At 38.2% G+C, this 25,117-nt stretch overlaps 1 protein-coding gene across 10 annotated transcripts in view; it reads right to left on the minus strand.

The window, feature by feature from the left end:
* Positions 1 to 25,117, minus strand: part of LOC145996192 (NAD kinase-like) — a 208,082-nt gene that overhangs the window by 16,961 nt on the left and 166,004 nt on the right. For 9 of the 10 annotated variants that reach the window (XM_083132578.1, XM_083132576.1, XM_083132580.1 and 6 more), the window contains 6 exons: positions 14,987 to 15,116; positions 13,111 to 13,305; positions 10,901 to 11,003; positions 9,909 to 10,100; positions 4,825 to 4,982; positions 2,649 to 2,731 (listed from right to left, as the gene is read on the minus strand). In XM_083132578.1, coding sequence (XP_082988704.1) covers positions 2,649 to 2,731; positions 4,825 to 4,982; positions 9,909 to 10,100; positions 10,901 to 11,003; positions 13,111 to 13,305; positions 14,987 to 15,116 — 861 coding nt within the window. Of the gene's footprint in view, positions 1 to 1,655; positions 1,739 to 2,648; positions 2,732 to 4,824; positions 4,983 to 9,908; positions 10,101 to 10,900; positions 11,004 to 13,110; positions 13,306 to 14,986; positions 15,117 to 25,117 lie in introns of all 10 variants that reach the window. The other variant, XM_083132575.1, reaches the window with a different exon arrangement.

The raw sequence follows: 25,117 nt of genomic DNA on the forward strand, positions 1-25,117 counted from the left end.
GTGTAAAAAGTACCCAGAAGAAAATTGCCTCTTAAGTCAATATTTGAATTGTTTTAAAGCATGTAAATAATTATACCTTCAATGATTAGCCTTCTTTTATTAAGTTTGAACATTTTCATTTCATTACGTACAGATAAAGTTGATAAAAAAATTTAAAGGAAAGACTGTAAGAAGAGTGCTATCTGTCATAACGTAAGGACATGTGCTGGGTAAAAAATACCCACAAGAAAATTTACTTTTTCAGTCCAAATACCAATTTCTTTAAAGCATGTAAATAGTAATACCTCAATTGATTAACCTAAATTTATTAATTGTGAACATTTGCATTGAATCACACAATTTATAAGAAAAAGAAAAAAACAAACATGTGATATACCACCATGAGCACACACTGGGTGAAATTTACCTAGTCAGTGTATCTACAGCCCTGCGAGCGGAACTAACAAACAAACAGCTGATTCAAGGTCTGACACTCATAAGGTTTCACTGGAAAAGTACTGAGAAGGGTGGCCTCAGATCGGGGTATCAAAAAATATATTTCAAAATCGGCTGGGCAATTTTTACCCATATGTGCATTCTAATGGGTAGGGACATTAAATTTTCACGATGCACGAAATCGCGAAATGTGAAAAGAAGATACAATTTTGAACATTCTGCACGTAACTACACCCCCAATGATGAAATATGCATGAGTTTTATTCGCGAAGTAATGCGAAATGTGTGCTTTTCCACGAAATGAATGCTTTTTCATGAAATAACCGTGAAATATCATCAAATTAAGTAGAAAACACGCAAAAACCTGCAATCGAGGTTGCGCGCGTAAACTGTCGATTTGTAACGAAACGTTTGCCTAAAGTTTCCTACCACTTGCAGCTGAAGAACGTCTTATCTTCTATCACATCAGGAAGACACTGCAAATTGGGATTTCCCATGCACATATCTCAGTTCGAAAACTTCGCTCCCTGTCAAGCTGCATTCCTTTCTTCCCCCGAATGTCTACTCAGATTGCAGTTTCATTGAACTTGCTAGCTGTAGCAGCCATAAGATTAGTCTGTTCCCGCACATCAAGGGAAACAATGGTGTCATTTGTGTTCAGTCATGAATGAATTTTGTTTATCATCATGTGATTTTCAACATGTGTTTGTGTATGTGCAGTAGTGAATATTTTTTTTGTTGGACACCAAGAATATCCTTTAAATGCATACAATGAAAAAAATCACTTGAGATATGCAATTTAGAAATGAAGTGATTTTGTGTTGATGTTTTCTTTTTGGTTGGACAGCTAAGTACTTGTGTATGTGTACAGCACATAAAAATGAAGTAGTTCATCAATTTATGGCTCTTTTGTTCCTTGTTTCCTCTCATGATGAAAAAGTGTGTGCCATTTTTTTTTCCCACCGCTGCTATATACCGCTGATCTAACATTTTATTTACCGCTCTCCTCAGTTTTTATTTACCATAAATTTGTCTCCCTACTTATGGGTTAAAATCAATGAAATTAAAGACTCGAAGAAGTAACATAGATATCATATCCACAGGCAATGAAGAAGACCTCTACCAATTTGATACACCACTTTTGCCAAGAATAGTAAAAGAAGTGTCATAAAATAAAGCCCAGTGCATTAGAGTGAAGCGAATGCACATTGTGCACACACCTATCTCCAACGCGCAATTCTTGCTGGTGGCGACCATCGAAAGAGACACAGGCAGTGCTCCGGGCATCACTGTTCAGCATAATCTGAAACAGCAGGTGCATAAAAGTTTTATTTACACTTCTCCAAACCATTCAATCACACTTTGATGCAATGCCTCCATGATCATGCTATCCGACCACACGGACACTTCCTACAAGTTGCATAACAAATTCACGACTTCAAAATACAAGGTTGTTGAAAAAGGACTTTACAGCTTTGTAAGTGCATAAAAATTTATTCGGAAACGTTACATATCTGGTTGTGGTGCCATTTTGTAAGGAAATACATCAAGTTTGACTAGCGTTGTGGAATAGTATCGAATTCCGCCACCGCAAGTGCCAGTGGTAGTTCCATTAAAAATGGCTGCATTCACTTCCAACAAGATGGTGCACCACCTCACTACCTCACCAAAGTCTCCATATTGATGGATAGGTCGAGGTGGGCCAATTGCATGGCCACCTCGTTCACCTGATCTGAAACCCCTCGATTCTTACTTTTGGGGTTTCATTCATCTACCTGGAAATCATTTCTTGAGGAAATCCCGGAATTCGGTGAGTTGGTGCGCCATCTTGTTGGAAGTGGATGCGGCCTTCAAGCCAAAACACACAGTGAGCTCGATCTTAACCTGTGAAAGCAACCATTTTTAATGGAACTGCCGTTAGCACTTGCGGTGGCGGAATTCGGTACTATTCTACAATGCTAGTCAAACTCGTATTTTCTTACAAAATGACACCACAACCAGCTCTGTAATGTTTCCGAATAAATTTTTATACACTTAGAAAATTGTTAAGTCCTTTTTAGACCATCCTGTATAACAAAACTAAATTCTGCAAGGCATAATAAAATACACGCACACCATGCATAATCACAAATGCAGTACAACATGCTTCGCATCGCCAAGGGTATGTACAAATATACAAAACGTGTAGGTGGGACCTGAAAAGAGAGACCTACCTATCACCATGATGAAGTTCTTGCCTGTTTCGTCCGTCGAAAGAAACCCAAGAGGTGTTTCTGCTGTCCGGTGACACTGAGATCTAAAATAATTATCAAGAACTAATTAAAATCTCTGCTCCGAGGCTGCTATTCTATAAATGAAAGAAAGAACTGAAGCAACTTCTTAACTAACAAGGCAGAGGAACTATCTCTAATATAATATGTGAAACTTTAAATCTTTCCATTTGGAACTACGAAATATAAATCAAATTTGAGGAATACTATGTGTAAGATGACTGAAAACAAAGTGGTAAAATTTTGTATGCTTAAGGTTAGTAATGTGTGTGATGGGAACTTATTCATATTGTAATCATGTCTTCAAAAATGGTGCTTCCTTCCATTAATAAATTCATAACATATTGTTCAACCTTTGCAAGTGCAGTAAAAATGGTTGGCAAAAAAAACATGCATGAATAAATGTTTTAAATGTGTAAATTTGTTAACTAAGTCAATTACAAGGAAAATTGGACATATATATACTGAAAAATAGGTAGATATTAGATAATGGCTAACGTATGTCCTGTGCCAACATCATGTGTTAATGGCACAAAAATATGTTTTATCTTTTCATAATATTAGTTTTCATCACATAAAAAAGGTTGTTTTATCAGTTATCACACTTTATAATTTTGGACGTAAGCAAACTTTTTTTTTTTTAAACATAATGCAACATTATTATTGGCTGAGTAATATGGTCACCAATCACTATCTGACATTGCTATAACGAGGAAGATTCTATTTGAGATTGGGTATACACACACAAAAGAAAAATAACCTCTTCCCTGTGGCGACATTGAAGGGAATTATGACACAAAAAAATCATCATCTACATATAGATGCAACCGCAAATTCGTGTCATCGTAAATAATGCAAAAACTAACTATAAAAAGTCTTGCCAGAAAATGAAGCTAAGGAAAACAATCTATATATAGACTCTGCCGCAAAATAACATTCCATATTAGGTAAAGCCAAAGGTAAGGTTCCCCCTGCATGCAGCACCATGCCTTGAAGGCACATTTAGGGGATGAGGGGTCACACCCACACTACATATTCTCGATCTTGGCAATTTTGGAGGTGATGTGATCAGCACCACACTCTGACCATCTTTACCCTCCAGGGTTGACCCCAACTACACATTGATTTGAGGCTGGGTTAGCCCCAGAGCCACTTTTGCAGGGACTAGGCCGGTAAAATTCCGACCTCAGAACACCCACTCCATGAATTGAACCCAGGCCTCCTGCATGGCAGTCAGACACCCTACCAACCACACCATTGCAGCTCTAATTCCATATTGCAAAAAAATATTTTTCAGGACCTGACGAAGCATTAACAATGGATTTTTTGTTAGCCAATAGCCCACATAGACTAATAATAGCATGAAAAAGTGGTGTCTATAAAAATGACTTGCACCAATACAAGAACAGTTAATTTTGAAATACAGTCTATATATAGATGGTCCACAAAAAAGGCCCAATTTTAGAGTCTATATTTAGCTCCGACGAAATTAATGGCTCTTGCATTTTAAATTTGCTTTATATCATTAAGTGGTATTAACTGTTGCCCACGGACACTATTATTCCGTAAAATCTGATGTTTATTTGTTTTATTTTACTTTGCTTTTCTATTGCTTTTGGCTAATCACGACAATAACAATGAGTGATGATATGATGAAGGAACCCTCAAAAAGAATACCCTTGTCCAGGCTGGGATTCGAACCAAGGACCCCTGGCACCGTAGCACACTGTGCTGACTCCGCCATGCAAGAGGGCCTGTAAAATTGGTAAGCAATACTTTGCTGTGTTAATGTTAACCCTGCAGTGTATGTAGTTATTGTATAAATGTTCCAGCGAGAAAGATATTGGCCTGGAGCCTCCAAAAATTATTTTCTCTCCTCAAAACAACTTGTTTTAATATGTATATCACTAATTATTCTTAGCTTTTAAGCAGAGGTTAAAATTTTATGAGGTGAACTTAAATTATCACCACTTGTGAGTGTAAGCCTGAGTGTGTACCTTAAGAGAACGAAATCAATACCATAAAAGAAGATGTAAATTGTGATATTATTTTGATTCGGAAATACATAGAGGAAACAAAGAGAAAAACAAATAAATGCAGAAAGTAACTGGAGATTTACCTTAAGTTCAACCCCTGCAGGAACGACGATCGGCCTGAATGAGAGGGAATGTGGGCATATGGGAGTGACCATGATGGCAGGAACACTAGGGTGTATCATAGAGGCACCAGCTGCCACAGCGTACGCTGTACTTCCTGTAGGCGTTGAAACTATTAGCCCTGAAAAAAAAAAAATGATTGGTCAGAGCATATAATAATAATAGTAGAAACAATAACTAAAAATAAGAAACCGATTGGGATGTACAGGCAAAGAAGTTAATTTTTAAACTTAAAAGTGAAATTTCCTCTAAACTGTGGAAAATATGGAGATGGCATGTAGAAGTTTTGGGGAACCAGACCCCTCCTTCCTGGCCCATTCTTGATTAAATCCTGAGAGTAGTTAACCCTTAGAATCAGAGTCTGATTTTCCAGGTATTTACACTAACACTGAGCATGTTTTCAGCGGGAAAAAATTTGAAATTCTGCATGCTTCTAAATGAAATTTAATATTTCTGGGACTAAGAACGTTAGAGGTACAAATGATACCTCGTTTTGTTCAGTATACTTTGGGCTATAATCCTGATGGAAAAATAATAAATTTTCCATAATCAGTTAGAAGAAGAAGAAGAAGAAAAGGGGAAATAACTATTTTATACATGAAATTTGAAATTCATCTTACCCCCATGCAGGAGGCTATGCCAAGATGTGAATCTCCTAAAGGAGGCTTCCTCTCCCCCCCCCCAATGCTTTTGGCACCAGGGATGTCGGAAGGTTGTACTAGTATTGCCAAAAGTGTGTTTTGAAACACCAAAATTGAGAAAAAGCAATCAATATTTTCGAAACCAATAAAAATAAATAGAAAAAACAAAACAAAAAACAATAGTAATAATGAAATTAATCTTTACTAATTATTAATTACATACCTCTAGACTCGAGTAGAACTCAAAAAAATGTATATCCGAACATTATCCGAGACACAGTATGTCCAAAAGGTCACATACTACGAGAAAAAGCTCCTTGTGACAAAATGTCACAAGCTGGCATTTAAGGGTTAAAAGGCATCACAATCAGTTTCCGAGAGAAAGTACTTTTTTAACTTGCAAAGATTTAAGCAAAAAATAGCCAAACAATTAGTGTGCACAATGGAAACTACAAAGAATATATAGCCAAATGAAATTAAAAAGGAAAAAATGAAAGCAATTCTTAAGTACTTCATACATTTTTCAGGTTTTCTCTATGAGGAGAAGCACTGCATGAAAAAAAATGACATCTCAGACTAAACTCCAGCCATGTAGCTTTATATAGGGCGATGTGTAGTGAATGCATTAAATGTCATCACCACTGTATTCTGACTTCTCAGACTGGAGTTTTGCTACTATTCCTTGCAAGTAGCTCCCCAATTAATTGTGTGAGAACCAAAGGATTTCAATTTTGTTTAAGATATCTCCTCTCAAGAGCTCTATTTGGGGTTAAGCTTTATTAGAGCCAGACAAATATTCTTAAGAATACATCATTTCCTCTCTCCTGTAAATTTGATAAATAGGAGTTATGTCTCTGTCTTAGAGTACTGCACCAGATCACTTTCACTTGCTCAAAGTCGTTTGAATATCCCACGCTCGATCGTACTGCACTCATACTGGAATGATTGACAACGTCCCGTATTTCAGAGCCTAATTAATGAGCAGCACTGTCAACATAAAACCCATACGTGGAAGGAAACCACTCCATGCAATTACAATTCTAAACCATAATTCCATATATTATTATGTAAGACTCAAATACAGAACATATGAAAGTATGCAATATCTACAGACTGAAACGTAAAATTGATACACATGCTGACAGACCTGCCTAAGCAATTACAAATATCGTATCACAGTGCAACAAGTACATGTCCATCATTGTTCACTTACCGAAAAGGATAATCATATTCTGCCAAATAATAAAATGCAGTTGTAACATTCATTCGAACATCATTTCAATGTAAAAATAATCGTACAAACATAAAATGTCAGCCTAAGCAGTTTCAGCCCATAATCATCTATTTAATTTTCACATATCTCGGTAAGATATACAAAACTACATTTTAACATGGAGATGATGATTATATTCATTTATTTTTTAATTTCACTTCGTATTTTACTTCACAATCCACATTGGAGGGCCCACTACCATAGACAAATTACGGAAATACGTCACTAATAGGGTCCGAGAGTTCGAATATATTTCTTTCGTTCGCTCGTTTTTCGCTCGAGTGGAAGAACTATCAATTCTGTGTGCCCCATGTGAACTATTTGCCGCTAAGGCGAAAAACGCTCATTGCAGCACTTTAGTCTGTCCGGATCTCACATGACAAATTCTAGGGTGTTCGGGGAAAAGGCACATAAGTCACAAACTTTCTTAAATTTTCTATTGCTTTCATTTAAGCCACACTGAATCAATTAAAGAAAATATTATAAGTATAATTTTATTTTGGGCACGTGTAAAGATTCTAAACAGTGATGATTCAACATTTATGTCATGTCTGTAACGTTTCTGATTAAACAATTGTCTGCTGTAACATTGCACTTTCTTACTTAAGGGGAGGAGATACAGTTAGGCACAAATTGTGCATTTATTTTAATACCGTCGGAATGGGCAATGCCACTAAAAAAAACCTGCACGTATCCAAGAGTATGCATTTCTCCCCATGTTGCAGGTGGAAGCGTCCTTTTATGTTGATCATTAAGCCAGACACGATGCTTGAAAAATAGGATGAATAAGAATTTTCAGAACCCCATGTATTCGTTATGGGGAATCAACTTCAAGTTATGGCTAATCAAATAGAAGTCTCGACTTTTCCACTGGTGAAATGCATCTTCAAACTGGCCTCTTCCCGTTGACATCTTTTCCTATTCAATCGGGAGTTTTATATTCTGAAGATAACGAATCAAATCATACTCCCATAAGACCAATGCTTTTCTCCTTGCCTTCTGGCAGTGTTGCCAAACCTTATGCAAATAAAAGAACTAAATTTCACCTTAAATGGAGTTAAAAGTGACTTTCATGGAGCTAGATTTACAAAGGCTGGATAAAGTGCCTCCTAGGGTAATGTTAGTTGTCAAAGGGGTGGGGGCACTGCTATTATCGTTAACTCTAAAATGATGACAATTTATTCTTAGTTTTCAACATATAGATCCGGCGGCATCGCCCATCTCAATAATCCACCGATGGTCGTATGAAATCGAAAATAAGGAATTCCCTGATAACAATATTATGTCAATTTCACGTCAAACACGGTGCTATAAAGAAGTAGCTGAGGAGATAAGAGGAAGTGAGGCGACACAGCCAATATAACAATATCACGTCACGTGCAAAATGTATAATTGACAAAAGTTGGTCTATGTGGGCCAGAACCAGTGATGCCAACAGAGTGTGGCATGGGGGTGGGCGTTCCAGTTCACAGCCAAACGAATGCATGAAAGAGCGAGATCTGGCTCCAAGAGAGCTAAGTTTGCACACTGCCACGGAGGGAAGAGCTTGGGAAGAGTCCTGTGGAGACTGTATCGCATGCCCTTAAGTGCTTTTACCCGAACACCTAGAATTGTCCTGATGATTTTGGATATCTCTACCAATGATAGAACCTGGAATCACTCACAGCAAAGGGAAGAGTCTCTCTGAATGTTAATGACTATGGTTCTGCATTACCATGCAATCTTCATTGGACATTATCCTTTGCCTAGCGATTTTAACTACACTTATCCTCACATCTCTTCAGTTGAACTACTATATTTTTGGCGGTGGTGGGGATTTAACAAAAAAATCTGGTGCACTAACAGCGTTGCTACGTTTTTTTGATTATGAAATTCAATGAAATTTCCAAGTTTTCCAGTCCAGAAATGAAATTTTTCCAGACATGATTATCATCATGATTTTTGCTTTTGAATCTTGTGTTTTTCAACTAAATACATAATCCGTTAATTATTATGAATATTCACTCTCACAATTTTTCTTTTATTTTTTTACCAAATTTCATTCTACACACACTAGAACACGTGAAAATTTGAAAATTACAATCGGCATCAAATGTATTGGGTGCTACAATCACGTGTATCTAGCCTTCAGGCTAAGGTAACAGAGGTACATTATTTCACCATAACAGATCTCCACAATATAAAAACAGAAAAAGTTCATAAACCATATACAATTTTTCATTTTCTGTCGTAGAAAATTCTATAGGAAATGCCAACAAGACTAAGATCTATAAAATAATAGATGATAACCTCATCTTCACCAACCTTTCTGATAATTATGATCATATTGTCAATGTACTTTAGTTATCAGTCAGATATATGGTATGCAAGTTTTACTTTTATAATAATAGATATTAGAAAGAATATCAAAGTGAAAAAGAAATTCGAAGGAACCATAATTTTGCACAAGACTGAGAATCATAAGAATGAAAGAAACAAGTTTCTAAACTGAATCTTTTTTGAGAGTGGAATCGCAAGAACCAAATCCAGAAGCGGAAGTGAACTGCTTCTTCAGTTTGCAAACTTTTTCTTTTGCAGACTCCAAAATGCACGTAAATTCCAGATGACCTGCAAAATTCCCTGTTTTCCAGATGCACTAATCAACTACTCCATGGAACATAGACGCAAGTTATGTTACTTGGCTAGTACACCAGATTTGTAGTAAAATCACAGGTAAAAAGAAATTTGTTCACCTGAAGACTACTGAAGAGATGTTCTATCTAAACGTAGTGTTTGATTATTTTTAATTCCACTTTATGCACATATAGGCTAATCGGGACTGGACCTACAGTTTAAAGTGGTATCCAAAACACGATGCAATGTGTCTCCATTGGGTATTGTGCCTAGGACCCCTTGATTACAAGGCAATGACCTTATTACTATGCCAATAGGGAGACCCACTGAATACGTGTAGTTAGAAATGCTATACAGTGGATAATATCTAATTAATACCGCATGCTAAAGGCAAGAGCGCTAACCACTTTAGTATGTTGGAGCTCAAGAATTTCATTGTTATGAGCTATCATCAGAAAGCAGTACATGCTGAAATATAAAGTCTACTTTCTTGTGATAGAATACTGATTCAAATGCTCACCATCGCCTTGCACTGAAGTAATGTGTTTCCCATCCAGAAAGAGATCGATGTTGGAGAGATACGGAGATGGTCCTCTGTCAATCACAACCTCATTTAATACTAGCAAATTTGTGGAAGATTTAGACGATGTTTCTTCACCCTTGCGCATGATAATACACCGAAGCCTGCTCCTCAACGTGAGAGCTGCATGACCTGAAAATGGTACAATTTTCGTCAGAACAAATATTTGCTACACATGCACTTAATGGAACATTTTACAATTAATTTTTACTAATGATTGTGAACTAAAAATAAATAACCCATGGTGCAACAACCTGGGAGAGCCAGTGCCCACCTACAGACTCCCGGCCTCGGGTGGGAGATCATCCAAACAGCTAAGGGGTGATGTGTGGTCAGCACGATGACCCCCGTCATTGTTGTACGCTTTCCATGACCGGGTTATGCTACTCATTTGTAGCTCACAATGGTGGGTGGCCACTGGTCCCATACACAGGCCGAAATCTCAGGAAAAGTTGTTACGCTTTCCCCAGGAGACTCGAACCTGCATGCATCCCACAGCCGGGCCCAAAGATTGCACTTGCACAATGGAAAATAATAGTACAATATACCCGATATTGCTATTAATATTAATGCTGTTGTTTTCACTTGCAATTAATGTTTGTAATGTATAGAGTTAGGGAAAAAGAGAAGTTTGAATAATATAGAATTAATGATACAGAAAATCAAATTGGATGAGAGGTTGAGTTTCGATCTCACCACCAGGTTGAAATCCCAGCGAGGGCGTGGATGTTCATTGTGAATGTCCGTTCATCAATTGCATTATATCATCACTCATCCTCATCATCGCTATTAATCAAAAGTAGCAGAAAACACTTGAAAATACAAATATAAATACACAAAATTAAACTAAAGATAAAATATTAACAAATGAGCACATCTAAATACTGCATGTAATGAACATTTAAAAATCATAATCAAATATTTATTTGTACCTTCCAATACATTTGTAACTTGCTCCTGGAAGTTATCGAATTCAAATGGTGTGAGAAAACCCAGAGATCCCAAGTGGAAAGCCATCACTGGTGGTACAGATTGCTGGAAGAAAAAGAAAAACATATTATGTAAATTCTTATGGTGGAGTGTAAGATTGATCGATCAATTTAGTTTATTTTACTTTGCATTTTGTGCCTCTTGGCTAATTTGCGAAGATGGGGATGAGTGATGAAATTGATGAATGGACATTCACAAACAACCAATCCCGAGCGGGATTCGAACCCGGTGGAGTGTAAGAAGAACTATTTACAAACAAACCTACTTTTTCATCAAAATGTGTCCAAAAAATGTCAAGTATTTGACTGATAGCGATAAGTACAAATATATAGTGAATTCAAAATATAATCCAAAAATTTACATGCATCATTGCATAATATAAGGATGGAGACTTGTAGACACATTTACAGCAGACACAAACATTAATATTATTATTTCTATTACGACTGTAACATCTATATCATGGACAATCTGCTAACACATGAATAATTTAATATGCATTTGAAGTTAAGAATTACAAAGGAATTTTATTTTCTCAACCTACAGAACCCTGTCGCTCTGACATCTGACATGGGTGAGGGGGTGATCTGAAAGTGTCCCTGCATAAAATAGCTGTGGTGTTCGTCCAGTCTCTAATGAAATAGGAACCTGGGGACAACTTCGGCTCAACGTAGACAGAGTGTGATGCTAATCACGTCACCTCAGATGAAACCTTTAAAAATAAGCAGTTTTGTACATCACTTACTACTGTGACTAGTGTTGAACAGCTAGTAGTAGATTGTACAGGCTGATGCATTTAAGATGTCAGAACAGTAAACCGTTATATATTAGGCTCAGTCAATAAATAACGAGGCAGAGGACATTACACCAAAACTACGGTAGTTAGAAATGAGTCTATGGGCCAGAAATGGAGGTGCAGGTGTGACGATACTGATTCATGCTAGATGGCGTTACGTGTCTGGTAAGATATGCGCGAAGGCTGGTAACCGAGCAGCGGCCGTGTCCAGTCATTCTGTTTTTTCCCTCCACCAAAAAAGTTCGAGACCCTCCACACTAGTGCCTGCAACGTCATGCTTTCGTTCTTCCTCGATTGCATGGGACCGCTCCTCGTCAATTTCCTGAAGCATGCAATGCCCAGCGGTATTGTGAAACGTTAACGAAGCTCAGGAAGGCAATCAAATGGAAATGTCCCGGTCACCTTTCTTGTGGTGTCATCCTATTGCACGACAGCGCTAAACCACACACACGGCCAACGCAACAAAGGAATGTCTGAAAAAATTCAAGTGGGAAGTCCTGAGCCATGCCCCCTATAGTCCATATCTGTCCCCGTGTGACTTCCACATCTTTGGTGAACTCAAAAAAGCACTGCGGGGACAACAGTTTCAATCGGACGATGACGTCAAGGAGTATGTGAGCAATTGGTTCCAACAGCAGCCAAAGGTTCTACGAGTATGCCATTTTTCGACTGGTCTCACAATGGGATAAATGCCTGAACAGTGGCGGACAATACTTCTGAGGTTCGTTACGTAAGTACTGTGAAATATCCTCTGACTCGTTATTTATTGACTGAGCCTAAAGATTAAAGTAAGTATCTCTGAGCAATTTGTTGAAAGGATGTAAGTTTCGAGTGAGTGGAGGTTTGCAGACTTTAGCCGTGTGGTGCTAGCGTGCATGGTTGACAAAGATGGTGGCCACGCCGCAACAGTGTATGTTGTATAACATGAGGAATTTTCGAGTGTTACATGCATGTTATCACCGCCATGTGGCTGAAGTCTGTACAGTTCCACTCTCTCAAAACTTACATCCTTTCTACTCATATTACAACAAGCATCTCAGAGATGTTTATATTAACCTCTTGTATATAATGGTTAATTTTTCTGCCATTTTAAATGGTTCATCCTGTGAAACAAGAGGTGTTTACTTAAAGTATTAATTGAACACAACATGCTCGATATTTACAATTTCTTCATATTTTGCTATTTTCCCACAAAACACAAAAAAATATCTTCTAACATAATCATGAAAAATATTATTGATATTACTGATTCATAAATATACAGACTACTGGCTACAAGTCACTTCATATCTTATAAAATTGTAGACGATACAGAAGTGATTAACAATAAAATGAAGAATTCTCACTATAGCTTACCTGGAAGAGAAGACTTGCATACAACAACGTTCCATCTCCACCCAAACAAATGATGAAGTCTATTTTATCCGTGAGATCATCCTTCCCATCTCTAAAGGTCATTAGCTTATTCTTCACTGAAGAGAAGCCTGCATTGTTAAGTAGCAACGGGTCGTCCATCACAGACTGTTCAACATGCACTAGCATATGCTTTTCCTGAAAGAGAATGAATGGTTTGTATTTCCAAGTCATGAATAAATATGTAACAATATAAATTAGAGTAATTTATTTTGAAGTTGTATGTGTACACCAGAATGATAATAATAATAACAATAACTGCAGTATGAAAACTGCATTTAAGGAGATGTCATTTAATACTAGTGTTCTACTGAAATTACTAACCTAGATAATTAATTAATGGATGAAATTAGATGGTGTCTACCAAAATAACAAATCCAAAATTCTTGACTTTTTCTCATTTTTTCCTTAACCTTTATTGATATGATCCTTACTTATGTAAAGTTAGAAATTATAAATTAAGACAATAAATATTTATTTAATGAAAACCCATACCAAAAGGCCAGTTAAGATGAATGCTCTGTATATTTGTGATTGTCCCTTCAATCATCTTACCATCATTCACCCTCACCTTCGCAATTAGCCAAAGAGGCAGAAAAGTGAAGTAAAATAAACTAAATCAGTCATTGTGATAGCAAAAATTCATGACCACAAGTATAATTTCTTGTCTTTTTATTGACTTCTTGACCTACTTGTTGATTTCGTGACTTTCTTAACTGGTAGACCCCGTGAATTATGTTACACTCACACATTTTTAAAAATTAAACGTAACACATATGCACACAAGAAGCAATTTGCAGGGAAAATATGGTTCAGTAAGGACTCGAATCCAGAACTTTGCTCATTCTCTGCCAATTGAACCAGTTATAGATTATACACATTAACTCAGTTGTTTAATTTTTATCTTATTTCACACTGCCTAGTTTTTATAGGATTGGCACGCGTAGCAATCGGTTTAATTCCAGGTCAAGATTATTTTTTTTATTCAAAATATCTGCACCTACACAATTGTAATGTCTGCCACACTCAGCATTATGGGCTCATATACTATTAATACTATAAATTATACTTCTATTCTGCAAGAATACTATCCCAAGTAACCACAACCATTGGGCCAACTGCAGTTTTTATGTGGGAAAGGTATGGGTTTACGTTGGTTAAAAAATTGAATTTCACCTTACGTTGGGCCAACATTCGCCCACCATGGAAAAGTGAGTCAAAATCAGTTTTAAAAATGGCTTTCTCGTCTGTAAATTCTAGAGTGTAAAATTAGTGATATGTAACAGTGTTTCTTTTCGAATATTTCAGTCACAGCACATACTAGCAATATAATATTTTGTTAATGAAAGTAGAAGCTTTTCTCACCAGTCCTTTGTCAGCAGCCATGGATGAAAGATGTGTTGGGAATTGCTTCTTTTTGTTTCTTTAGCTGTAGCAGAACAAGAACATTCTTACTGATATTCTTGTGATGGTGGTTAAACAATGTTATGTGCACACTAAATTCCATGAAAGGTAGAAAACTAAGTACACTCTAGATTTTTTTTTGTGCTACCACTTGAAGGTATGGTGCCTTGAAAACATTGATACCATATGAATGAGGAAGTATTCAGTATGGTTGACCCAACATTGGGCCAACCAATTTTGGTTACTTGGGAAATAGCTTGATTCGTACGATGACTGATGGCTACACAGGTTAAAGTAAAACACTGTAGTAGCAATGTTGCCAGATCGAAGCAGCTTTAATACAAGTGACACAGATTGACTGTCGCAGTGACATATACGACAAGCTGTACAACTGAAAGGAAAATACAGTACATACCTCTATTAGCCATTTGACAAGCTGCACAAAAGGCTGAAGCACAGATGCATCACGAACTTTCTTAATGACAAGAACTGTCAATGGTGGTTTGTACCAAGTAAGACGTTGGCCGGCAGGATCCTGAATGGTCCTACAAGGAAACAAATCTTTAATTAGCAAGCATACTCATAAACACACTCTGCATAAAAAAATACAAATAACTAAGACAACTGGAACATAATGTAGGTCCTTCTAGTTTCAAGTCATCTTTGTAGAACACTAAGCATTTTTAAATGTATTTTATACTTACCCTTTTACTGTGAGCACGTTTTCAATAATTCTTTAAAGCATTATAAATACGTGTACTAGAAAAAAGTTTTTCTCTAATATTACATGCAGTTCTTCAGTTTTGTACTCTTATTATTTAATAGAAATTTCTTAGATTTCTCCTGTCGATATTTAAGCATATAGAGAGAGATTCCTTCATCCACTTTTCTTGTATCTACGCTTACGTTGCCATTACTATCATTATTGAAGATTATACAGGGTGGTGCAAAAATAGGTTGACAATCTTTCTGTGGTATTTTACAGATTGGTGACTCATAATAGTTCAGGACAGAATTCAAGAATTACTGAATTTGAAAATGCAGAAACGGTGCGCCGGAAGTGGAGAGAAACCTTCCACACTAGAACAATACTACTGTCAACATACTTTTGCACCACCGTGTATATGTTTCAAGCACATTCATTATATGAATAAAGGGGTGGGGGTAAGGGTAACCTTCTCGGAAAGCACCCAAATGACACCTGCTCTTCCATATAGTACACCCCGATAACCGTTTTGTCGCAGGCCAATTCAATTATTATTATGTTGTAATTATAATAACAATAAAATGTATAATCAATAGGTTATTAATATTATTGGTCAATTCATAATTGTTATTTTTATTGTTATTATTACATGAACAGGTAAAAAGATGATTTAAGAATAGAGATATTATAGCACGTATTCATTATCTAGCTTCCGTCCAGTTAAGATTACTAAAATTTGCATACAAACTGTTGTCCTACCAAGGACATTAACGTGAAGAACATTAAATATATTATTTATTGAATACCAAAAAGGTTCTTAGGTCCAGCTGGTGAAAAGTACAGTCCCTGAGCATTACTTTTATGTGTATTATTAGTAGTAGTGCATGGTACACATGAATTTTTGGAGGCAACGTCAATGGTGAGATGCATAATCACTATTTCTAGTTCCATACCTATTTTCTTTTTCTGTATCCTAGACATATGATATTTAGAGATCCTTGCGTTTCATGTACACAGCACCCCTCTACTGAAATTCTGTATGACCTATAATGCCTCGAACTATAAATGCCTAAAAGCCCTGTTTGTAACTGAAAAATGCCTCTTACATATTTCGCCTAAGTTTAAAAATAACTCGACAATTTATTTAATTTCCATCACAAAGGTGTGAGGCCATTCAACTTTGATTGGCAAAAGAAGCAATGCAACAGCAAGAGGTGGCAGCACCTCCTCTGTGCAAATTTCCGCAATCTTCCAGCTAGCATCATGAAATTGGAAAAATGTGGAACAATATTGACTGGATAAGGCATTTTCCGTTCTACTTCCCAGACGATTAAAGGGACCTTAGGTGCAGCGTAACAAAAAAAGATGCAGGCTGTTTTGGGATGGTAAGCTGTATAAGCTATAGCAGGGGTTTCCAACTGGCGGCCCGCGGGCCGCATGCGGCCCCCGTTGCCTTTTTCTGCGGCCCGCGAAGCCAGTTTGCAAAATACATTAAATTTATTTATTTTTATTAAAATACGTTCTTTTATTTACGGAAGGAACGGATGCTCTGTGAAGAAAGACAATATCACAGGTAGAATTGATTTTGCAGTCAATAATGGTAATCAGAAGAATCTAAAGTGACGTAAGTTTCTCTTCACACCATGCATTCCACCCCTTCGCTATGCGGAATGAACTCTGCCGCTTCCGCGAAGGCTTCACTCTTTGTGTTTAGAAACAAATCCAGTGCGGCGCTATAGAGGTCTGTTTTACTACGCACAAAGTACGAAGAGATTTCCAGTGTTCCAACTCGGATTGTACTGTGACTGATTGTTAAAGTTTGTGCAAATATCGAAATGAGCAATATCTCCAAAAAACGTAAGATTGAAAACTAAAATAGCTTCTGTCCAACTTGAATTGTGTGATTTGAAAGGCGATGTGTTCCTTCAAACTAGGCAAGAAAAGGGGCCAGAGTTTTTCAAATACCTTTCAAAGGAATGCTTTCCAAACCTTCGTAGTTTTGGGCAAAGGATGACATCGATGTTCCGCAGCACATACACGTGTGAAAGTGTTTTTTTCTTCAATGAAGTTCATCAAGAACCGCTACAGAAGCAGACTGGCAGATTCATCACTGCTTCATCTGCTTCAAATACAGAAATTCAAATACAACTTTAATAAAAGAAGCAGATCGGGCTCAATTTTCACATTGAACACTTACTATGAAGGATTCTTATTTGTATGGTGTGTCTTTAATTTCTTTCAATTCATCGATAAGTATTGGGTTTCTGTGAAATAAATTGTAATTATACAATTTTGATTTGTAATTCCATTGTTTTATTGCCTCATTTTAGAAATTTAGGTCATGCGAAAGTACTACATTTTCAGTTCAGTACTTACAAATTTTTGTAATTTTTAATACCCCCCCCCAAAAAAAAAATGCGGCCCGCCTATCAACTGCTGGATATAATTTTGGCCCTCGGACCTTTTGAAGTTGGAAACCACTGAGCTATAGCTACAAAATCATTCAGTTGTTAGCACAGTCGGCATTATTCCCGGCATCCAACAGTACAAGAGCGCGGGAACATTTCAAGGTTGTCTTATTGGCTGTTTCAAGCGCCTGGGAAAGGCTACCCTGCAAGTGACCAATCACGTCGCCTATTTCCTCCATTGACACAACCTCTAGAGGAAAGGGGAGGGTTTGTGCAGAAAACTACAACTGCCCTCGTACAGTGGCTGTTCATCGAGGAGAGAAGACCACTGCGAACAAGGGCGCCCACAGAGGGTATCGGGGGAATTAGCCTTCCCCCCCAAGTTATCTACAAAAACTTCATACAATTCAAATTCATAGGCGTGCGCACGGGGGAGCAAGGGGGGGATTTTTCCACGGAGGGACAAGCAAGGTATTTTTACCATGGGGCATATTACCCCGATAATAGTGTTGCCCCCTCAAAAAACCTCTATTGAATTTTAAATTATCGCAATCCAGCATCCCCATTATAATAATGAATGTAAATTATTATGTGAAAATGCACTTTTATGTTGATACGTTTTCCAAGGGGGAGATGTGGACATCCTTGCCCCTATAATATATTTTCACCTCGAAATTTAGGGCCGGCCCCGTGGCGGAGTGGTTAGCACATCGCGCTGCGACGCAGGGGTCCTGGGTTCGAATCCCGACCTGAGCAGGGATATTTGTGAGTGTCCATTCATCAATTTCATCATATCATCACTCATCCCCATCTTCGCAAATTAGCCAAAAGTGGCACAAAAAGCGAAGTAAAATAAAAAAAAAAAACAATTCAATCAATCGAAATTTAGGATAGATGAATTTTATCGCCGTTATTAAACGATATTACACTCTTAAAGAAAATGAAGTATTTTCAAGCCGAAAGTTTAAAGAAACTACGGGGAAAGGAGAGTGCCGTGGCACAACCACAGGGGGCATTGTCCCCCAACCTTGGACGGAAATCAATTTTAGGGGGGCAATATCTGCTTTTCTTGCAGTCTTGTCAAGTTCATAGCTGTAGCTCCGGGTTGGCCCTGGACGCCGATGATCTATATATATATAATAAAAAATAAATAAAAAAAAATAAAAAAAACAATGCCATGGCGCTCCATGGTAATTTTTGTGTATTAAATCAATATTGTTTTAATTTTGCAAAAAAAATTGGATCTGAAAATTCTTGTGCTCGCAATTTCTTATCTGTAATGCATTGTAAATTGCCAGGGAGAGAAGTGCTGATGCTAAACGGGGTTTTCTTAAATGCATGAACGATTGTTTGGAGGAAAAGGAGCGTGCACATTTCAGAGACAATTTATATGATTTTTGCTGTTGGTTTCTTATGGGGCGGATGAATTGATTATGCATGTATTATATACACACACACACACACATCGATGCAATAAAACTTAAACAGCGAGATAAAATTAGGTTTTACTTTCCCGACTGAACTTTCATCAAGGCTTTTGCCCCCCCCCCCCCCAATCAGAGGGTCTGCGCACGCCTATGTTCAAATCCTGAAATTGTAGCGTGAAAACATAGTCGAGGGGTGCTGTGAAAGGCATCAGTTTAAGTGCAATGAAATTTATTCTTATACTGGGGATGCTTTATGAGAATTCTTTAAGGGGGGGGAGCATCACCCCACCATTTCCCCAACTTTAAGCACTGCTGCCCCCAACTCTGAAAAAAAAATCGTGCGGGCGGCCTTGACTGTGTACCTGCCTTCAGTTTTAAGTTATTATTAATATTATTTTAGACCACCTCATAATTCCAAATGATAAACACAGTGATGAAGAAATAATGATCAGTTTTCTACTGCCGGCATGCAAGACCGAGAAATCAAATCCCCGGAAGTATAAAAAGTATACAGAAATACGCCAATAAAGTTACGTCACCTGTCTTGCAGAATCAGCATTCTTAACAATTGTTCCGCGGGTCCTCCATACCAATCACAGGCGCAGGTAACAAGCCTCCGGGCTACGGTGCACTGGGAGATGTAACGGCCAGGCTGACAAGTTGCCGACTGGCGAATCTCCTGCTGCCCGGCATTGGTGAAGGCACGTGATCGCGTCAGGGTGGGCAGGTGCGCACAATTTACCGGGTGAACTCTGAGAGATTTCGCTTTCAACGAAAATGTGTCGATCGAGGAGCAATCCAGTGCGAAATCATTTAAGGCGAAGAGGGACAATTGCGCACCACGCGTGCATTTATTCCAATATCGTCGGAATGAGCAATGCTACTAAAAAGATCTCTGCCAGAAATGAAGAGTATGAATTTCTCCCCATGTGGCAAGTAAAAGCGGTTTCCTAAGTTGATTATTAAGCCTTATACGATTTTTGAAAAATATGATGAATTAGTATTTACCGAATCCCATGTATTCTTTATGGGACATCAACTTCACCTTCAAGTTACGGCTCATCAAATGGGCGTTTCGACTTTTCCTAGTACTATGACATAGTTCAACGTGTCCTTTTTCCGTCCATGTACTTTTCTACGTCATCGGATGTTTGATATTCCCGAGAGAACGAATAAAATAATGGTCCCATAAGCCTAGTGCATTTCTCCTTGCCTCCTACGGCCATCCTGGCAGTGTTGCCAAACCTGATGTGCATAATAGAGCTAAATTTCACCATTAATATAGCTAAAGAGGAATTTCAAGGAGCTAGATTAACGAAGGCTGCATAAAGTGCCTACTAGGGTAATTTTAGTTGTCAGATGGGTGGGGGTGCTGCTATTACCGTTAGCTTTAAAGTGATGGCAATTTATTCTTAGTTTTCACCGCTTAGATTTGGCGGCATCACCCATCTCAATAATCCAATGATGTTAATATAAAATCGAAAATAAAGGGTTCCCGGATAACAAAATTGTCATCTTCATCTTAGCCACAGCGCTATATATAAACATACATGGGGAGGAAAGAAGAGGTGGGTGACGCAGCCCATAGCTATACGAATATCACGTCACGTGCAAAATGTACACTCATGGCAAAAGTTGTTATTTATGGGCCGGAGCCAGTGGTGGCATCATAGTGGGGCAGAGGGCGGGTGCCACAGTTCAGTCAAACGAGTGCACGCAAGAGCCAGATCTGGCTCCAAAAGAGCGAAGTTGGCAACAGTGATCAGCAGCTGCCCCAGCGAGAAAGACCTAGGGGAAATTGTTCCTCCTCGCCTTAAGACTGGTTCGGGGAGGAAGATCTTACGATGGGGGGGCTGGAATGAAATCATTGTTGTGCCTCCTTGTTCTATCATTTTTTTAATTGTTGTAATAAAATATGTCGAGACTTACTCCGGCTTTAGACGAAAGCATTTCCTTTAGCATTTTTGCTAGCATAAATGCTATGTAAATTATTCCAAAAATCTTATAGCAGATTGTAACTTTACACGCAAACATTTTTAATGTAACTTTTCGGCTAGCTTTTGCGAATACAATGTATTACATATACAGCATGAAAGGCGCGTTGAGTTATACCATCTATGCTGAGTGCATGGTGTTTACATTTGAAACAACTAAAATATTATTTCATACGTGTACAGTAAACATTGTAAAGTATGTATTTAAGCAGCACCATTGTTTTATACCTAATAACGTTTTATACGAAACGTTATTCCTCTCGGATGAATAGTTCTCGGCTTTTCAAAATGTGAAGTGATACATTGTTTACATCTCACGCGGCCGCCACTACAACTTCACTCGTGACCTAGAGGTCGCTTCTGATTGGGTATGCTCGAAAAATGCTACGGAAATAGGACGGGTTCTCTCCTTGAGAAATGCCATAATATTTTTCACTTTACACGGTAGCTTTTTGGTCATGGCGTAAATGTTAAGGAAAATGCTTTCGTCTAAAGATGGCCTTATGTACCAGAAACAAAATGCTCGACAAGGCGACGTGGACATTCATCTATACTGACGTGCAAAATGTGCGAGAGAATTATATGTTCACGACTATAAATTTCGTCCCAGATGTCTAGAACAAAGTGTCGGAACAACGAATTGTCAATGTTCGCGAAGAATATTCACGCAAAAAACCACTGTGCCAATCATTGGAGTAAGCAGAATTCTTTCTCGGGATTGGCTGGAATTGTAAAGGTGGATATACACAATAAGATATTTCTTATATTTTGAACTTTCCACTCTCATAAGAGGCAATCGGTGCTTATTTTAAGGGTAAGCTTTTATTTACCACTATAGTTTTCCCGAGTTCTTAGTTGCTTTCGTTTGAAAATTTTGATTTTCTCAAAATTTCGGACGGGGCTATAGCCCCATCAGCCCGCCCTTTTGTGTACGCCAGTCGTGTCGACAATTTCCGAAATTCACATAAACCACGGTAAGTAAGGAACCCTACCATTTATTATTAGACACCAGTTGCTGCAGTTAAAAAAAACTAGAAACATTCCACTAACTTGACAATACAATTGCATGTAATGGTCAAGCGAAATAAAAGAGACATTAGTTACCACAAAATCCGGATAACGGATTTCAAACTATCCGACATCCTTCTCGGATGCAACGGATAATCCGGATGTGAATATTCGGAGAATTCGAATATCGGGATAGAACAGATTTGATAACGGATTTGGCTATACCTACTCCTTACGTATGGATTTGCCGATATTCAGCTCTTGCTAACTGGCAACACTGCAGTGCCTTGACCGTTTCTCAACGCGCGAATCTTGGAAATCAATGACAGTTGAGCGGAGGGAACTCGCTTCGAGAGAAATCAGTTTGGCTGTACGTTAGTATCGTGCCAATGCGGTTCCTAACGTATAGTTTGAATTTACTACAGAGGGCAAAAAATAGTGGTAAAGAACCAACGATTCTGTTCCAGTTTTATATCGAATCGTTACAAAACTCGTTTTATGTGTTTACGCCCACTTTATGCAGATATAGTGGACCTTCAGTTTGAACTGGGATCGGGAAAACTATGTGCCCCACCGCGTATCGAACCCGGGACCTCTTGATTACTTCTGAATCTCAATCAGTCAATCAAAAAAATATTCACAAGGCGTTGTATCTGGCGAGTAGGCGGTCCATGATACTCAAATAATAAGGTAGGTGAACCAGAGGTAGCCAGTGTTCCCAAGGTGACCCACATTATGACCCACGGCCCCCAAATGGCAGTACATTAATATAACCAGTCCCCCTCAGGGGCACTATACAGAAAACCAACTGTCTCGGGATGCCAGCCAACATTTTATGTAAGTTATTGCGGAACCCCTGGCGTCGTAGGGACTGTGCAGACCAGTCCTCCACGGAGGTCAGCTATTCGTCGTTACTGTCATGGGAGTCGGGAGGGGGGGGGGGTCGGACGGGTCGGTGCCCCCCCCCTGGAAATTGACATCGTTCATTTAAAGATACAAGAAACCGAAAGTTTGTTCTCTTATTGTTAAGAACATAAATAAAGTTCATATAGTTAGTATTCGAACAGAAAAATTAAAGTAAAACTGCATTGGATCGAAAACATTGAGTGGAAAATACAGCAACAAGGTTATATTCTACGATTTCAACCAAACAACAAATGGTTTCACAATTCTAATAATTACAGTTGTAGGTGCGAGATCACAGAACAAACTTTATGAAAAAAAAATCCCCCTAACATTTAAAGTTAGTTAAAGTTTTCTTGAACGAGACGTGCAAAAGTTAATATCAAAATGAATTTCAGATACTAACTGCATAAAAAACAAAATAAATACATGGTCGGCCATATTGATGGGACACATTTCAAATGAATATGTGGAGCATGTAGGAAGCAACATTTATTACCAAATATATGGAAAACACTGCCAAAGGACGGGAGTTTTGCACTGTGTTCAGTGTTTGAAGATTACATCCCTGACATGGACACCACCTTGACGAGAACATTCTTTGGCTCTAACAGTCATATTCAGCATTGTTTTGCGCAGGGATGGCCGCTATCTCCCTTCGGATGTTGTCCTTCAGTTCATTGATGGTAGTGGGCCTTGTGGTGTACACCTTGTCCTTTAGGTAACCCCACAGGAAGTAGTCCGGTGGAGTTAGATCCGGGGATCTGGATGGCCAATGGACATCACCGAATCTCAAGATGAGCCGTCCCGGGAAGTGTCGTCAAAGGATTGTCATTGACACTACTGCTGTATGAGTAGTGGCACCATCCTGCTGCAGCCACATGTCCCTTAGGCCAAGCCGTCTCATTTCGGATATGAAGAATGTTCGCAGCATCGTGTTGTACCGCTCAGTGGTGACTATGACGGTGTCATTCTGTTCGTATTAACAAATGTTCTCGTCCAGGTGGTGTCCATCTCAGGGATGTAATCTTCAAACACTGAACACAGTGCAAAACTCCCGTCCTTGGCAGTGTTTTCCATATATTTGGTAATAAATGTTCCTTCCTACATGCTCCACATATCCATTTGAAATGTGTCCCATCAATATGGTCCACCCTTTACTAGAAAATAGTTGGGCTCACTTGTTTGGTGCATCGAGTCTACCCATTTATATATTATTAATAATAATAATTATTATTATTATTTCGAATAAAATTTATTTTTCTTAACTTATATTTATTATTGTATAATAACATTTATAACCGTAGCAATAATACTTATTACTTTTCTACTATTCAACTTTTATCATTTGCGCGACACCCCCTGCAAAAATCTGTGGCGACGCTTATGGTTACTGTATATAATGCTTATCTATCAACAATCACAAGTTTGACACCAACAATTTTCTCAAATAAGATGTAGAAACGTGAATAAACATGTTTTCTTGAGCACAAGCATGGATAATAAATCTTTTCGAAGAGGCCTCATCTCCTGGAAAATATCAAGTCGGGGCAAGCCCCGACACCTAGTGACCTGTTGGGTGAGATGAGTCAAAGCAAATGGATAATAAACCTTTTCCTGCTCCCACAAAAATAGGCAATAATTAGGCTGGGGAGTTCCATGAACTAACCGATCTCTAACTACGCACTAACTACAAAAAAAAAAAAAGCCGGGAAGGAATAACCTGGCAGTGACGTCACTCCCTGCTAAGTCAGCGTTGCCAACTACTATGAAAGGAACCATGGCACGAGTAAGGGTACGAGCATTAAAGATCGCGGTGCAAACTACAACATTCAATTTAATGTTAGCACTGCTAGAAGTTTATTTTATGTTTGTTTATTTTAATTATTTCATATAATTCGACTTTCAGCAAACCTTCTGCATGCGGAATATTGTGAGATGACAGCCACGACTTCATTTCATCCTTCCTGCTGTTCGATGTTGGGATTTTTTCCACTAACTTGTTGTGGTACGGAGCATTGTCACGCAATAACAGAGTTATGCCTTTCGTGTATAAATCATGGATTGTTCGGGGCACGACTGCTTCATCAAAAGAATCCA

The sequence above is a fragment of the Lepisma saccharinum genome, chromosome 12 (genome assembly GCF_977018435.1).
Source record: "Lepisma saccharinum chromosome 12, izLepSacc3.1, whole genome shotgun sequence".
In the NCBI taxonomy this organism is placed as follows: Eukaryota; Metazoa; Arthropoda; class Insecta; order Zygentoma; family Lepismatidae; genus Lepisma; species Lepisma saccharinum.